This window comes from Erpetoichthys calabaricus, chromosome 2 (assembly GCF_900747795.2).
Source record: "Erpetoichthys calabaricus chromosome 2, fErpCal1.3, whole genome shotgun sequence".
Taxonomy (NCBI): Eukaryota; Metazoa; Chordata; class Cladistia; order Polypteriformes; family Polypteridae; genus Erpetoichthys; species Erpetoichthys calabaricus.
Window position 1 is genome coordinate 252,694,191 of NC_041395.2, and position 18,293 is coordinate 252,712,483.

At 36.6% G+C, this 18,293-nt stretch overlaps 1 protein-coding gene across 1 annotated transcript in view; it reads left to right on the forward strand.

The window, feature by feature from the left end:
* Positions 1-18,293, forward strand: part of jmjd1cb (jumonji domain containing 1Cb) — a 131,689-nt gene that overhangs the window by 82,091 nt on the left and 31,305 nt on the right. Inside the window, 3 exon segments of the mRNA XM_051922830.1 lie at positions 11,045-12,759; positions 15,134-15,291; positions 15,640-17,819. Of these exon segments, the coding sequence (XP_051778790.1) occupies positions 11,045-12,759; positions 15,134-15,291; positions 15,640-17,819 (4,053 nt within the window).

Here is an 18,293-nt window from a genome sequence, read left to right on the forward strand (position 1 = left end):
ATCACTGGCTGCAGCTCGAAGCGGGGTACCACCATTGAGAGAGACGTGAAGAGAGCAAACCAAATGAACAACTTTTTTAACAGGTTTGACCACCCTAACCCACTCTCACTCTCACCTCGGAGTACTGCACCCTCCACACATCCTTCTGCTGATACCAGCATAGGAAAAACATCCCCACCCATAATAACAACAGCGCAAGTGAGCAGAGAGCTGAGGAGATTTCGTGCCAGCAAAGCAGCGGGTCCAGATGGAGTATCGCCACGACTGCTGAAGGTCTGTGCATCGGAGCTGGGGGGTCCTCTACAGCGCATCTTCAACCTGAGCCTGGAACAGGGGAGAGTCCCGAGGCTTTGGAAAACATCTTGTATCACCCCAGTCCCAAAGGTATCACGTCCTAGTGAGCTGAATGACTTTCGGCCTGTTGCTCTGACATCACATGTGATGAAGACCATGGAGAGGCTGCTGCTTCACCACCTGAGGCCACAGGTTCAACACGCCCTTGACCCTCTGCAGTTTGCATATCAGGAGAAGGTGGGAGCGGAAGATGCCATCATCTATATGCTACACCGATCCCTCTCTCACTTGGACAGAGGCAGTGGTGCTGTAAGAATTATGTTTCTAGACTTCTCTAGCGCCTTCAACACAATCCAACCTCTGCTCCTTAGGGACAAGCTGACAGAGATGGGATTAGATTCATACCTAGTGGCATGGATCGTGGACTATCTTAAAGACAGACCTCAGTATGTGCGTCTTGGGAACTGCACGTCTGACATTGTGGTCAGCAACACAGGAGTGCCACAAGGGACTGTACTTTCTCCGGTCCTGTTCAGCCTATATACATCAGACTTCCAATACAACTCGGAGTCCTGCCATGTGCAAAAGTTCGCTGATGACACTGCTATCGTGGGCTGTATCAGGAATGGGCTGGAGGAGGAGTATAGGGACCTAATCAATGACTTTGTTAAATGGTCCGACTCAAACCACCTACACCTGAACACCAGCAAAACCAAGGAGCTGGTGGTGGATTTTAGGAGGCCCAGACCCCTCATAGACCCAGTGATCATCAGAGGTGACTGTGTGCAGATGGTGCAGACCTATAAATATCTGGGAGTGCAGCTGGATGATAAATTAGACTGGACTGCCAATACTGATGCGCTGTGCAAGAAAGGACAAAGCCGGTTATACTTCCTTAGAAGGCTGGCTTCCTTCAACATCTGCAATAAGATGCTGCAGATGTTCTATCAAACAGTTGTGGCGAGCGCCCTCTTCTACGCAGTGGTGTGCTGGGGAGGCAGCATTAAGAGGAAAGACGCCTCACGCCTGGACAAACTGGTGAGGAAGGCAGGCTCTATTGTTGGCATGGAGCTGGACAGTTTAACATCTGTGGCAGAGCGAAGGGCGCTCAGCAGGCTCCTATCAATTATGGAGAATCCACTGCATCCACTAAACAGTGTCATCTCCAGACAGAGGAGCAGCTTCAGCGACAGACTGCTGTCACTGTCCTGCTCCACAGACAGATTGAGGAGATCGTTCCTCCCCCAAACTATGCGACTCTTTAAGTCCACCAGGGGGGGTAAACGTTAATATTTAACATTATACATAGTTATTGTCTGGTTTTTTTTTTTTTCACCTGTATTATTATCATTCTTTAATTTAATATTATTTATTGTATCAGTATGCTGCTGCTGAAGAATGTGAATTTCCCCTTGGGATTAATAAAGTATCTCTATCTATCTATCTATCCATCTATCCATCCATCCATCCATCCATCCATCCATCCATCCATCCATCCATCCATCCATCCATCCATCCATCCAACAACAGCGTCATGAAAACGAGACGGACTGTGTACGGAGAGAAGCAGAAATGCTCCTCCACCACCACATAATTACTATTCGGACAGTGATTCCGAGTAGGCTGTTCCTATCGAATCAATGTCCAAGGGTTTTGTTTTGTAATTTTGTTTCCCTTATAAAAAATCATAATGCTGTGCGACGAAGGGCCCAGTTCATGACTGGCAGCCGCGTTTAAACAGGGAGCCCTTCACAGACAACTTTAACATGAACTACGTAGTTGGGCGCACATGGCTAGTTATATATATTGTTGATAAGAGGTTATATGAAGTACGTGTAATTTTTTTATGAATTTGTGTAAAATATTTTACTGTATATACTTTATGTACCAGTGTACTTTTGAACACATAGTGTACAACAAACACACACTAAAAATGTAGGAAAACGTTACTAATATTGATAAATTATTGGATTTTATTGTAATAAATCACTAACCTAAACTTATTTTATCTTCACTGTAAGCAATCATGGCTTGTCTGTTTGGACTGAAATTTTCAGTCTCATAATCAAATAGATTATTAGCCGATGTCTTAGTCATTCTTAGCTACAGCAGTATTCAAGAATGTGCACAAATCCATTTAATGTTTAATCATTTGTTGTCCAGTGGCATCAAAATCCTTGATGGTCTTATTTAAACATTTACAGCTAGCAATTTATTCCTGACTTAGTGGGATCCTCTAAATCCTGACAGAAGTTCAAATTTGCAGATGATCAAATAAGACATCAAATAAGACAAGTAATGTAGGATTTCAGTGATTTTTGCTTTGAGCCCTCACCCACCATAACCTATTGTCTATGGGGTTGGGAAGCAAGCTTTAGATTCGTCAAAAATTTTGATCTCCAGGTTTCAACAGATCTTAGTGTTTTAGGGTACTCTAATACCAAAAACATTGATATCTTGATGATGGGTGTGTGTGTGTGTGTGTGTGTGTGTGTGTGTGTGTGTGTGTGTGTGTGTGTGTGTGTGTGTTAGTTTCTTGATAACAGTCTAGAAGTAAAATGGCTGGATGGAAAAATACCAAACTCAAAACTTAAGTCAAATTGTGCAAGAGAAAGAGATACTCTAGAGGAACTCTCAAATACCATAATTCTGCAATTAATTATGAATTCTTCCTGTCAATTGCTATCGTAATGACCTGTTTTATGATTAGAAAGATCAGCATCAGAGCGATAAATAATTACTGAAATGCGATAGAATAGTTAGGTAACTTGGTTTCTGGGGTGCAAAACTCGCTGATGGTCACATCCAAAATTATATTATTGTTGTAAGGCACATAAATCAAGTTTATTCATTCTCCTTTTATAGTTGAGTAGGTGGGCAACATGTAAGAAGCAGTCACTTTATGATTCATTCTATATAGTTTATACCTTGTATGTTGTAAATTGCTTGTTTAATATTATGTAAGAGTCAATGTTCATGGTATTGTTAACACTCTATAGATGGATATTAAGCTGCATGCTTAACATGCATATATATGTGTTTTTTATAATAAATACAGGTTCTACTTCTTTTGCTACACATTATTTGGGAAATCAGTTCACTTATCTATCACTGGCATAAATGCTTTCCGCCATACAAGCTGTAAATCCCAGTGATTAAATAAATCCTTGGCTCCAGATATGATCCGTAACTTCTGTTTGATAATGTCTGTCCTAGACACTTTGTCTTTAGTATGAAATAGATTCTGTAAAGCTACTGTCTTAATTTATTTTGGATGGTTTGAGACTGAATTAATCAAACATTTTTTTCTTGGTTTTACAGTAGTTGTCCATGTGGAAACAGCTTGCACATTTTACATCTTACTATATTAACCTCTTAGATAATTTCAGTATGGATCATCTTTTAGGAGCTTTTGTATGTAGAGTTGAGTTAGTTGGAGTTCAATGTATGCAATGAAAGTGTATGGTATTACAACCACAATTCAAACAATAATCTAGAAATGATGTCAAGTCATCATTCAGGTTGACTTTGTGCTCTGCTAAGTAAATTGTATGTCCATAACAAAGGATGTTGCCTTTTGTTGACATCAAGAAGGAAATATTCTTGCCTATGGGTGAAGTTTGCTAGATAGTTCTGTTTTTCCAGTCAGTATCTGATTGGTTACATGAAACTTGCAAATAGGTTTTTGTCTACAGAAAGCTTGGTTAAAATGTTTACAGTACAGCGGTAACCTCAGACCCGAAGTAATTTCCCCCATAGGATTGTATGTAAATACAATTAATCCGTTCCAGACCGTACGAACTGTATATAAATATATTTTTTTTAAAGATTTTTAAGCACAAAAATAGTTAATTATACCATAGAATGCACAGTGTAATAGTAAACTAAATGTAAAAATATTGAATAACACTGAGAAACCCTTGAACAGAGAAAAGTAACATTGCAAGAATTCACGCTATAGCCTTACGAACCACTCGCTGTAAACACTTTTTTTTTTAATGAGTTTTAAGCACAGGGAAAACATGAACATTTGAAAAAGCCATTTAATAAACAACCAAGAAAGTAACATTGCAACAATGCACACTACAAACCGATCGCTGTAAACACTTTTTTTAAATGAGTTTTAAGCACAGGGAAAACATGAACATTTGAAAAATCCGTAATTTAATAAACAACCAAGAAAAGTAACATTGCAACAATGCACGCTACGAACCAATCGCTGTAAACAGGTTTTTTTTAATGAGTTTTAAGCACACGGAAAACATGAACATTTGAAAAATCCGTAAAAACATTGAATAACACTGAGAAAACCTTGAACAGAGAAAAGTAACGTTGCAAGAATTCATGCTATAGCGTTGCGAACCACTCGCTGTAAACAGAAGTGAAGTGGAGGTTAAAATCCAATAGAAAAAGGTCTTCATTAAATACAACGAGGTTAAAACAATGCTCGAATCAGTCTCTTTAAAAACAAGCCCGGTGCATTCTTTAACTGCCTTCTCGGCCTTACGCGGCCAGCTCTCTCTCTCTCTCTCTCTCTCTCTCTCTCTCTCTCTCTCTCTCTCTCTCTCGATCTCTCTCTCTCTCTCTCTCTCTCTCGATCTCTCTCTCTCGAGCTGCACAGGAAATGTACAGGGAGAGACTGAACATGCGTGGAAATCATCTGCACATAAGAACCGGAAGGGAAACTGGCTTGTTCGTTACCAGTGTGTGTGGTCGTGAACAGATGCAAAAATTTGGCAAACCTTTTGGTCGTAACCTGATTTGTACGTGGTCCAAGACGTTCATGACCCGAGGTTCCACTGTATTTAGAAATAAACCTTCAATTTTAATAAGAACTTAACAAGTATTATTTGTCTCTGAGTGTTGACATTTGTAGCCCTTTGAAAAAGAAATTACCAGAATTACTGTATTAATTTTGTCTCTTCTTGTAGCCAAATTTATATGACGGTTTCTTTAACACTAGAATTACCAAAGCCTACAAAAAAACTCATAAATCCATCCCACCTTAAATCCCTTCGCACCTCTCCGTCAGCATCTTTTGTCTTTTAAATGTATCGATGCCTGCTATCACATCCCCCCACCGCCGCACAAAGTCTTCTCATCTCAAGTCTGTTTACCTGCTTGTCAGTTGCTTAGAGTTGTACAGAGTGATAAGTCAAGCAAAATGACACCTTTTATAAATACTATATTGTTATTTGGAACACATGCCTTTCATGTGTGTTCCGTGTCTACAACAATCTATGTAAACACATAGTTAAAAAAGAAATGTTTTTCATGTTTTAGTAATAATTGACAAAATGTAGACATGAAGCATATAATGTGTGAAGCCTGAAGTCCAAATATCAAATAACAACACTTTCACAAAAGGTACAAGTATAACAAAACAAGTGCGCTTTTATTCAAGAATATAACTGCAGAAAAAGAACCTGCATTAGGGTGCGGCATTGACACGTCTTTAACACGACTGCTTTGGTGGTGTAACGATAACAACTGCAGACTGATACTCCAAAGGTCACGAGTTTGATCCCACACAACTCCGTTTTGAGAAGTGATCTGCTCTTGTTTTTACGATTTTAGAATAAAAACATACATTTGATTTTTCTCTGTAATAGCCGGTGTAAATGTATGGTACTTGTAACGGTTAGTGTTGGTTTTTTTTATTCAGTTTTATTCTCCCAGTTACGTTCACACACGATCTGACATTGCTGTTTTCGCATAAAGACGTGCTATAGCAGAGGTGAACTCAGATGATGACGAGGGTTCTACATCAGAGAAAAAATGCACGTCGCATTTTTGCCATCTCTGTACTTTGTATATGTACACGGGAAACTCCGTAATCTACTTGTGACTTTACGCTGTAGGAAGCAAGTAAATAAATCAAGATAAATAACATTTGATCTGGCTCTTATATACAAAGTACAGCAACGGCAGCTTCCACCTGCAGCTATAGACTCTTCAGTATGCGAGTGACTCTCCACGCTAGTGTTTAGATCTGGACGGTGTATGTGCCCAAAAAAGAAGTCTGACTGCATTCTCGTACCATTGCTCGTGTACTTAAGTGTCAGCATACACTTTTCGTGGCATTACACATGTACTTTTTGAGCATGCCCGTGTTGATCAAACACAGGAAACTCTGCAGTCTACTTGTGACTTTATGCTGTAGTAAGTAAATAAATCAAAGTAAATAGGTAAGTAACATTCGATCTGGCTTTTATATACAAAGTACAGTGACATTCTTTCTCCGATATAGAACCCTTGTCATCATCTGAGTTCACCTCTGCTATAGCGCATCATTATGTGAAAACAGCAGTGTCAGATTGGGGGGGGGGGGGAGTGTGAACGTAACTGGGAGAATAAAACTGAATAAAAAAAACAACGCTAACCTTTACAAGTACCATACATTTACACCGGCTGTTACAGACTCGAATCAAATTCATGTGTTTACTCTAAAATAGTAAGAATAAGAGCAGTTCACTTCTCAAAACGGAGTTGTGCGGGATCGAACTCGTGACCTTTTGATTACCAGTCTGCAGTTGTTATTGTTACGCCACCGAAGCAGTCGTAACAAATGCGTGTCAATGCCACACCCTAACACGGGTTCTTTTTCTGCAGTTATATTCTTGAATAGAAGCACACTTGTTCTGTTATATTTGTACCTTTTGTGAAAGTGTTTATTTGATATTTGGAATTCAGGCTTAACACATTATACACTTAATGTCTACATTTTGTCAATTATTACTAAAACATGAAAAACGTTTGTTTTAACGATGTGTTTACGTACATAGATTGTTGTAGACACGGAACACACATGAAATGCATGTGTTCCAAATAATGATATAGTATTTATAAAAGGTGTCATTGTACAACTCCAAGCAACTGACACGCAGGTAAACTGACATGAGCTGAGAAAACTGTGCGGCAGTGGGGGATCGAATAGCAGGCTGCTTGCTGCTTATCAACACATTTACAAGACAAAAGACGCTGGTGGAGAGGTGTGAAGCGATTTAAGGTGGGACAGGTCTACAAGTTTTTTCGTAGGCTCTGGTAATTCTAGTGTTAAACAAGTTTTGAAGTTTAAATTTGTATTTATAAGAGGAAATGTACAGAAAGAACACTACTGTTGTTTTGCTCCATCAAGTTATTCATAGATTCTCTGTATATTGTATATTACCAGTTTAAAATTCTGAAATAGGAGTTTGCAAATGTATGCCTTTTTAACATGCTGTAATATTTGCCTATGAGCCTTATTTGTGATGAGAATGTATGTATAGTTAAAAAAAAAATTTAAAAAAATCATATTTCCTTAGGTTCCTTCAAATCATCAAATTTCATTGAAACTTAAAATTGATTTTTTTTGCCGTTTTGTCCATGTTTAGTGCATCTTCATCTTAAAAACACTCCAAACAGCAAATCCTCCCTTTTACCTAGATGTTTTCCCTGTGTATAATATTATTGTTATTAAATATACAGTGTATCTTTAAAATAATGTCAAAATAAACACATTTTTTATTAAAAAAAAATGCCAGGTACTTATTTATACATCAGAGAACTAAATGTTTCACCAGATCATTATCTTATGTTTTAATTACTGGAAGCTCAGATTAAAAATTTTTTTTTTTTTTTTAGAAGTTTTTTTGAAATGTTCCACAGATTTAGCCTAGCATATTTCTTTTGGTAATATTCCAAATTTTAGGTGCGTAAGAACAGAAAGGTGTCTAACCAGTTCTTTTATGCTTAGATTTTGGAATAACGAGCAAACCAGTATTTGCAGGTCAAAGACTGCGATTCTGTACATAAAGAAATGGGCATTCTGAAGTGTAGGGAGGGGCAAGATTGTTCAGAGCCTTATATACAAGTAAAAGTATTTTAAAATCGATTCTAAAAGACACTGGCAGCCAATGTAAAGATATTAATATTGGAGACGCATGCTGATATTTATTCTTTTTGGTTAAAATTCTTGCTGCTGCATTCTGACCAAATTGTACCATTCTTGGGTAGTCCTGATGGGAGAGCATGGCAGTAATATAGTCGGCTAAATACAAATGCGTCTATTAAGTTTTCAGCATGTTTAAATAAGAGATCACACTCTTGTTGTGTTCCTTAAATGGGATAAAGCAGTCTTGGTAGTATTATTAATATGCAATCTGAAATTAAGGTTAGAGTCAATAATAACACCTAAATATTTGAACTCTGGTTTGTTTCACAGGTCCAGGTGATTAATTTTATTTCCAAAAATCTCACTTTGTTTATTGCTGCCAATAATTAACAATTCTGTTTTTTCTTTGATTAATTTAAGGAAATGCATACTCATCCAGTCTGTTGTAAGGCACAGGATCAAAGGGTTTTTAGAGCCTCTGGGTCATCAGACACAATGGATAAATATAGCTGTGTGTCATCAGCATACAGTAGCTATGGTAATTTACATTGTGTTTTGAAGTAATCTGGCCTAGTGGAAGCATATAGAGTGAAAATAATAATGGTACAAAAATTGATCCTTGAGGTACACCACTTAGAATATCATGTATTTTAATGCACATTAATTAATCTGCATTAATTTTCAGATCATTTACTAATTTTACTAGAACTGTTTCAGTACTATGATTTGATCTAAAACCTGACTTATCAAGATCGCAATTATCAAGAATAAAGTTTTTATTTACTGTAAATAATCACTTAATTGCTGAAAAACTATTTTCCTAGAATTTTACAGTGAAAAGGCAAATTGGAGATTGGTCTGTAATTGCCTAATAGAACAATCAAGGTAATTTTTTTTTAGCAGAGGCTTAATTACATAAGTTTTGATAGAATCTGGGAAAATGCCACAATCTAATGAACAATTTACTATGTCAAGAACATTGTTGATATGTTGATCAGAAAATTCTTTAAAGAAAGAAGGAATGGGGATAATACAAAATACTCTGTTTTAACTGAGTAATTATTATATGAAGTTCAGATAAACTGAGATATAAGAATAAACTAAATATATGAATAACTTCAGATAGCACAGTAATATGTGACAAAAATGTAAGTAAAAACTACATTTGAAAACAGCTTACAGTGGTGATGATACAGTAAATGCCAAATCAACACGTTTTGAAAAGAAAAACAGCAGAAGTCATGTCTGGCAATGTATTTGAGAATTTCAGTGTGTGATTGGGGTAAACATGCTTTTTAATGAGGGAAAAAAAGCCGACACACACATGACTTTGTTACTGTCAGGTTTATCCCTTTATGAGATGCTTAACAAACAGATTTATGCAGCTTTGAGAGCACAGTAAGATGAGCTCAGCCTCAGATGTGAGTTGTAGCTGTTTAGCTTGTAGTGTCACGCATTTGTTACAGCTGATGAAATGATGGGGGATTAATCGCGTTTAATACAGTGTTCTACACAGTCCTGATAAAAGGAATGGAAGCTTCACATTCGTTCATTGATTGTAAAGAGTACATCTACACTTGTTTCGTCAATGTGTCTATACATTTTGTTATTGGTGGATACAGTACAGGGTTGCGGGTGAAACCACCTCGCACATATCCACTTACATCTATGCGTGCAGTGGCGACAGCAGTCACAGCAATTACAAATTAAGGCAAGTTTCAAACAAAGTGGCTATTTTGGTTGCCTACATCATCGATTAATTGTCCTGCTCCCTTTGTTAATACACTTTAAATGTATTTCCGATTTCAGTGCTTGAAGTGTTTAAAGCACATCTCCCAATTAATATGATATGTACAGTATGGCAAAATAGCATTACTTTATTTACTGAATATGAATCTGCCAACACTAAATTTGTGTTATTCTTTTGATTTTTGTGGACAAACTGTTGTATATGAGCATAACCTCTAAAATGTGAAGAATGCAGTAAAAGCACTTATGTCATATATAGATTTTTTTTTTTCATAAAATCTTATAGCAGCATAGATAAGGCATGTTGAAAGCCAGGAAACTATGATGACATACTGGAGCTGCCATTATCTGACCAAGATCCTTTTGAATAAATCCTTTCTACGCCTACTCATTTTATGTTCAATAATCACTACATGTGGTTTGGCTTAGTGTATATGTTAGTGTAATAGTTTAGAGGTACTAGTGCATATTTTTTATGTTAAACAAGATATCCATCTGATTTTGACTGTTGGACTAATTTACTTTTAGTCGACTAAAACCAATTTACTAAAATTAATTTACTTTTTGTTGACTAAAACTAGACTATAACTAAGTGGCTAAAATGATCTAGGATTATCTACTGTGAAGAATAAGTTGTTCATATGAATTTTGTTCTCACTAGTTTCCTTATGTCAACCTTGTCTAGTGTAGATTGAATGGTAGATTTAACAAATGTAACATTGGTGGTTAAAACTTCAATACTGCAGTATTGCTAGAATGATTTTTTAAAGAAGTTCTTTGTTTTAATCTTAAATACAGAACAAAGTGTCTTTTAAATCTGTTTTTCCCATGAGAATTAGTCTTTAGTATGTTGTTAAGTAATACTGTATATTTTTAGATTTTTTTTAAAATAACATATTTTGCCCAGAAAAATATGTAAATTTAGCATAGCTTTATCTCTGTAATTGTTTTTTTCTTATATCATGAAAGGAGTTTCAAAAAAATCAATTTCTGTTTACTTCAGTTTAACCTTCTAGAATGGTTTGGAGTGTGTTTATGTTTGTATGGTTTGGAATGGGCATACATTTCTTAATCTTTATTGCAACTATTTAAAACATATATATTTACATTTGTTGTGTTTTACAGATTTTCCAAAACACAGAAACAAACAAGTTGTAAACAAAAGAAGAAAGAATGAAGACGATGAAAAGAAAGCTACTTTAAAAAGACTGAAGGCAGAGAGTATCTCCGATTACTCTGAGAACAGTGACTGTGAAAACTCTGCCAAAATAGTGACAGATTCTTCTTTTGAGCAAAATTCAGAAATTGAGATAAAATCCAAGAGTACTTCACAACCTAGTGAAGATGAATCCCAAATTAGCAAAAGAGCAGATGAACAGGTTTTAACAGGCAGACAGTCTCCTTGGGATACAACAAAAGATGAAACAACTCAAAAATCTGAAATACACATGTCAGCTGACAGTGAGTTGCAGGAGGAAAAATCTTCACCTCAGCCAACAGAGCCTCCTACTCACTACGATCTGCATGCCAGTATGCCAGATGTCCAGGGGTGCATTGTAGAAATAAAAAACACTGCGGAGTCTTTACCCAAGGATCATTATGCCAACAGTCCATCACAGACTCCTACATCAAAATGTGTCATTGATATTACTAAGGACAGCAGTTCAAGTAATGAATCTCGGGAAACTTCTGTGGCAGTTTCTCTTGTGCACACATCCAACAAATCAAATGTGTATTTATCGGAATCAAGACATTTAGTTGTAAATCCTTTAGTTTCTGATTTGAGGAAACCAGAGGTCAAACAGCAATTAAACAATAATATTTCTAGTAAAATTGAATTTGTTCATTCAGAGGTTATAAGACCGGTTGCTGTAGTTAGTGATTCATCTTCTGTAGCTGAAAGTAAAGCTCTGTACTCTTCAATTATGTCTTGTACAAACAGAGCCAACTTTGTAGAAGAGGGTAGGAATTTAAATAAATTGAGTCCCACATCTGATGCTTTAAAACGGAAGTCAGAGAATTCTCTTGAAGTAGGAAGGTCTAAATCTAATACATCTCAAGATATAGTGCAGTCTAAACAGAACTATACTGATACATCTAGTTTAAAACATAATGGATCACCTGAGATTTATAAACAGAAATCTAGGTACCAAGATACCCCATCTGTTACAAACAGATCAGCATTGAAAACTGAGACTGATATTCCCAAGTCAAGCTTTAAACCAGTTGCATCTAGAATAAACCAAGTGGAAACAACTAAAAGTCCCCTTATAATAGACAAAAATGAACACTTTACTGTTTACAGGGATCCTGCACTTGTTAGACCTGAAACAGAGGCTAACCATATTACATATATGGCTCAGCATCTTCATCCACTCCATGCATCCTCACATGCAACATGTTTAACTGCCAATAGTCATCATGCTTCACATCTTCTTTCAGGATCTACGCCTCAAGCCTCAATGGCTGCTATTAATGCACATGCCCTTACTGGTGCTCCACATCATTCTGTTCATCACCCTCATATTCTTCCAACTGTACTCCCTGGAATGCCCACAGGTTCTTTATTGGGTGGACACCCTCGCCTGGAATCCACTCATGCTAGTGGCTTAAGCCATTTAGCTTTAGCTCACCATCATCAGCATCAACCGCAACAGTTTTTACAACAACAGTCACCTCATATCTTGGGACAGACTCATGCTTCTTACAATCAGCTTGGTCTCTACCCAATCATTTGGCAGTACCCAAATGGAACTCATTCCTTCCCAGGTCTTAGTTTGCCTTCCTCCAAGTGGGTCCATCCGGAAAACACAGTCACCTCAGAAGCTGGCATTAGAAGGGTATGTATAATTGCTTAAAAGCAAGCTTCTGAAAATTAATTGTACTTTAATATATATTATAAATAAAATGAAATTAGTTTTTTTAATGTTAACTTACTAACTGTGTTCAAGTTTTCTTGTTGCTATACTAATGGAAAAAAGTAATGTTTTATTAAAACCATGATATGAGAATTTGAAGCATACGGCTTTTATCAAAACCTCTAAACAAGAAAAATATGTATAAAATGAATTGCAAGAATGTTATTTTTTCACAGTATACTTTTGGAAAATATATTTAAACAATGACTTAACATGAAAGACATTTTCATTTGGAGAATGTAGTTTTAATTACTGTCATGTAGTGTTGTATTGACACTACATTTTTGACTTCAGCATTGATACTATCATTAGGCCTTGTTACCAGTGCCAAAACATTTCCAAATCAAATAACAGATAACTTACAACCCCACCATCGCACATTTTTTTCCTGGCTGTCTGGTGCCCTGCACAGTTGTGACACCTGCCTAGTATGCCACACCATCGTGAGACAATGTGCCCCCACTTCTCCCTTAATGGCCAAAAATGTACATCAAAGCAAAGAGGGAAGGGGTATCCCCATGAAGTGTTGAATCCTTCAAAGTAGTCATGGGAGGATGGTGGGTCCCACTTTGAAGTCTTCCTTGCCTCAGATCAATTGGTGTTGAACCATGTGGTTTCATTAAGTCTCCAGCACATCTGAGTATGTTTCTACCTAGCTACTCCACCTGGTGGGGGGTTTCAGTGGAAAGCTAATGTTCACTTACAGTAACCGAAGATCTCAAAATGCTGGTTCTGTACTATATTCAATTTTTTTTTCATACTTGATTAATCCAAGTGGAATTGTCTTTTTGTAGGACCTTTGGAGGTTTTTTCCTACTTTTCCAGTACCGATATCCCATGCACCCCTGCTGTCCTATAATTGTGACTGTCCTTATGTAATTATCTATGCATTATGTACAGTGTTCACTTATACATTTAATATATAATACTTTTTGAGTTTATTGATATCTTTGTACTTATTAGTTGATTGAGAATACTTCTTATCTGCCTTATTATGACGACTTCCTTGACTGTCTTGTCTCTCTATTATATAAAATCATCCTGGGACGAGACGTGACTTTTTCAGAGAGATACTTTCAAATCCCGCGGTGCAAGACTTTGTGCCAAGAGATTTAACCACACCTGGAGTCGGAAATAAAAGACAAAGTAGAACGTCGTAAAGAAATCAAAACTGTTGGTGTGATTCACATGCAGAGCAGGTTAGAGATAATGAAAGTACTAAAATTCAAAAGTCTCAAAAAATGATAGTAAAGATCACATTAGCAGTAACAAATGGAAATTATTACTCGGTGAAATAACAGAACAGCGAAAAGAGATCGAATATATTGTTTGGATTTAAACTTTAAGTCGGAGACTTGCAGATCATCTAATTCGTGTTGCCATCAGGGAAAAGTAGTGTTTCTTCCCAATGAAGAGGCATATCCGCAAGAATTAAAAGATTTGTTGTTTGATGAAAGTGAAATCCACATACATGAGCAGCAGTCTTCTTTAAATGTTGTTTCAGCAAACTTGTGGAAGTGGATTGGACATAAACACAATATTCATATGTATATTTAGTGCTGTCAGACATTTCCTTTAGGGTTTGGACTGGGAAGTTGCTGTTATTCGTATCCAACAAGAGAATTATATATTAGAGTTATATGTTTAATGTTTTGCAAATGAAAATTTATTAACCTATGGTGACTTGTCAGTTGTCAGACGTTGCCTTACATTTTTACATTAAACTTTGAGTACTGCTTAGAAATATTTCTTTAACATTTGTAAATGTTTATTGTTGTTTTTATTTATGTATATAAATACCTTTTTTAAGCCCAACAATAAAAAGTAAAATGAGTATGTCTGTAGTAATGCCTATAAAAATCATACAGAAAATCTAGCTTACAGAAATACTATGTATTAATAAGTTTAGACAATTAAAAATGAAACCTGAAGATGTTTTAAAAAGTACTGATATGGTCTTTTTAAATACATTTAGGAACCAGTAATTTTGGGAACTCGATGACAGAGTTAAAGGTTTAAAAAATACATATACCTTTAGTATCTCATATTATTAACAGATAACATTGTGTACATTTGCTTTACACATATCTGTAGTAAAATTGTGTTTTAATTGTGCAGTATTCAACTGACATCTTTAAAAGTACAACCATGATACTACCTGATTAATACATTTATGTAATGTTTACCTTTGAATTCTTAATCCTCATTGCACTTAATATTCTCTCTCTCTCTCTCTCTCTCTCTCTTTTATACCTTGGACAACAATAACAGGTGTTTGTTACATTTTCTTTTAAAGAATACCCCCAGCCCTTGGCTTCATCAACATACACCTGTGACCTCATCTGACAATCTAGGTTTGTTAAGCCATATTCCTGTCAGACCTGCTAGTGCTGAGCCACACCGGCCAGTCAAGCTGAATACACACTCAAGTCCACCTGTAGACCATCACAAACAGTGAGTAATCAACTGAAAGTGTTTATTTTTATTATATGAATCAAATAACGAAGTGAGTTTTATTTGAAATGACATGTTCTGGAGTGTTATGTTCTAGCAAAGTATTTGAACTCTGTAAATGGTTTATTCTTTGTTCATTTATATTAATGTGTTACTTCAGTATCAGTTAACTGCATTTATAGTAAAGCAAAAATTAAAACTTTATGATACTTCACTTGCTTATTTTCTAATTTACAAGAAAACATTCCATTTTAAAATGCAGATTGTTAAGCTATGAAAGAATGGTTTCAGATACTTCATGACTTTGTCATACAAATTTAATTTGTTTCTTTACTCTTTTAAAATAAGGGAACAAGATAAGAAAACATTTATTGAGCCAATGCGATCTGCAACTCCAGCACATTTGAAACCCGATCAGGAGAACAGCAGAAGTCAGTCCGGCAAGGAAAGCCATTTGCACAGACACTTCTTGGATACAATTTCAGGCCACTGCAAACAGCAACTTCAAGAAACCGGGGACAGAATGAATAAATACAAAGAGGAAAACCGCAAAATTCTTCAGGAAAGCATTGAAGTAGCCCCTTTTACCGCTAAAATGAAATCAAATGAAGGGGAAAAAGACACTTATAATCGATTACCCAACAGGTCCAGTCCCAAAAGTCATATTCTGAAGCAAAATAAAGAGGCTGAACGGTCTTCATCTGAACTTTTTAAATTTAAACATTCAGTGCCACAGACTTTGCCACAAAGTAATTATTTCACTACCCTGTCAAACAGTGTAGTGAATGAGCCACCACGATTATATCCATCCAAGGAAACTTTAAATTCTTACGTTGAGAAGTTAAGCAGCAGCTCTTCAGCAACAGCTAATCCTCTGGCTGTTACTTCATTTAATAGTAAGTCTCTTTCAAAACCGCCTCCCTTGATTAAACATCAGCCAGAAGGAGAGGGGTTAGTGGGAAAAATGACTGAACAGCTTTCTCAGCAAATGGTCTCACATTCTCTTAATGCGTCTGGAAATGAACGAAGAAGTCCTGCCATCTCACCATCAAATCCTCTTCGATGTATGCCAGCTTTGCACAGAGCTCCAGTCTTTCACCCCCCAACACAGCAGACTCTGGATCGAAAAGAGGGCACTTATGGTAGACTTTCTCCACCAACCCTAACACCAATCCAACCAGTGAGTACAGCTGGAAAAACCTTTGAATTGCAGAAACCTCCAACATTGTTACCAGAGCTCCGGGATGCAGTTTCTAAAAGCAGCACTGTAATGACTTCATCAGAGATTCAAAAAGCTGGAAATACTCTAAGCCATGAGAAAGCTGGATGGCATTTAGGAAAAAGTAGTGGAAAGCCACAGGCTGCAACAGCATCTGTGATTGTCCGCCCGCCTACGTGCATTAAATATGATGACTTGCCAAGACCAAAGGCTGTTTGTAAAGATCTTGTTGTTGAAGGATCATTTACAGGAACAAATCTGACAGACTGCCTGAAAGTAACAACAGGCCCAGAATCTGGGAGAGTAATTTTTCAGCTTACAAGCATAGAGGAAACTTGTACTAAGTACAAAAAGAATTTTCAAGCAATATCCCAGGGAAGTGTTCCCAGTACTGTTGTAGCAGCTGCCAATAGCATATGCAGTACCAAAACTGAAGTGACCACTTCTGTCACCCCAGTTACTAGTATTTTAAGTTTAACTGAGTCGGAAAAGACTGGCTGTGTATCATTGACTGTTTCTGGTAGTCCTGAAATAGGAAGTTCTTTACAGTCAAGTGGAATGCAGCCCACAGCAGATATACAGGAAAATAAAATTCAAAGTATATCTCCGTGTTCTTTTCAACAAGTTAGTACAGGAAGCACTGCACTGGTGACTTCGGGGCTTACATATACAGGAAATTTTGTCCATTTAAAAAAACACAAAGCTGCACTGGCTGCAGCTCATTCAAAAAATTCGAATTCAAATGAATCTAGTAATATTAAAATTCACAATTGTTCTGTAGTAATTGCACAAGACAGTAGTGGAATAAGCAACCCAGGAAATAAAACAGACTGTTTAACTAATGGGCAACCTGTCCATTCAAGCCAGACTAACTACCACACAAAACTTAAAAAAGCCTGGCTTACAAGACATTCAGAAGAAGATAAAAACACTAATAAAACAGAGAAGCTGGGAAGCTCTGTGTCAGAGATTATAAAGCCATGCACTGTTAACTTAATTGCATCAACATCAAGTGATGTGGAAAATAGGGAATTCAAAGGACAAGAAGACAAGCTTGCTCAAGATGAGAGGAAAACAAGAAGAATCACCAAGCGGCATTATGAGTCAGGCTCCGAGACAGATGACTCAGATGAAAGTGAAAGCAAATCGGAGCAAAGGGTGAAACGACAACCCAAGCCTACATACAAAAAAAAGCAAAATGATATGCAAAAGAAAAAGGGTGACAGTGAAAGGGAAGAGGAGGACGTTAAGCCAAATGGTATTTTCAGAAGTGCAAGAGAGAAAACAAAGCTGAAGTTGGCAAGCAGCAGTAAGTTGATTCCTTTCTTTGAATCTACATTAAGAATCTTGTTTAAATTACATCATAGTGTGTTTTGATTTTGATGTGCGTCATAGAAATGGATTCATTTTACATCTTTACATCCAAGTATCAGGTGGCAAATCTTTACTTATTTATTTGTATTAAGTAAGTTAGGAAATCCAGTGAAGACCATCTGGCTAACACATGTGCCAGTCACATTTATGCCTTAGCTAGAAATGTTCTCATTTATGTGAAAAGCCTCTTGCCAAGACATTTTTAGTGCTAGCTTTAAGTATCTTACTGCTCTTCAAGTGCTTTTTGAAGGCAAACTTATGCATCAATTAAATTTTAGCATGTTTAACTTAAAATATTATAACATATGTTACTGCATAATTTAAAGTAGATAATTGCAATGTAAATATAAGATAAGAAATTGGTACTAGTAGGCTACAAAATTTCATATACAATGACTTTTTTTATTAT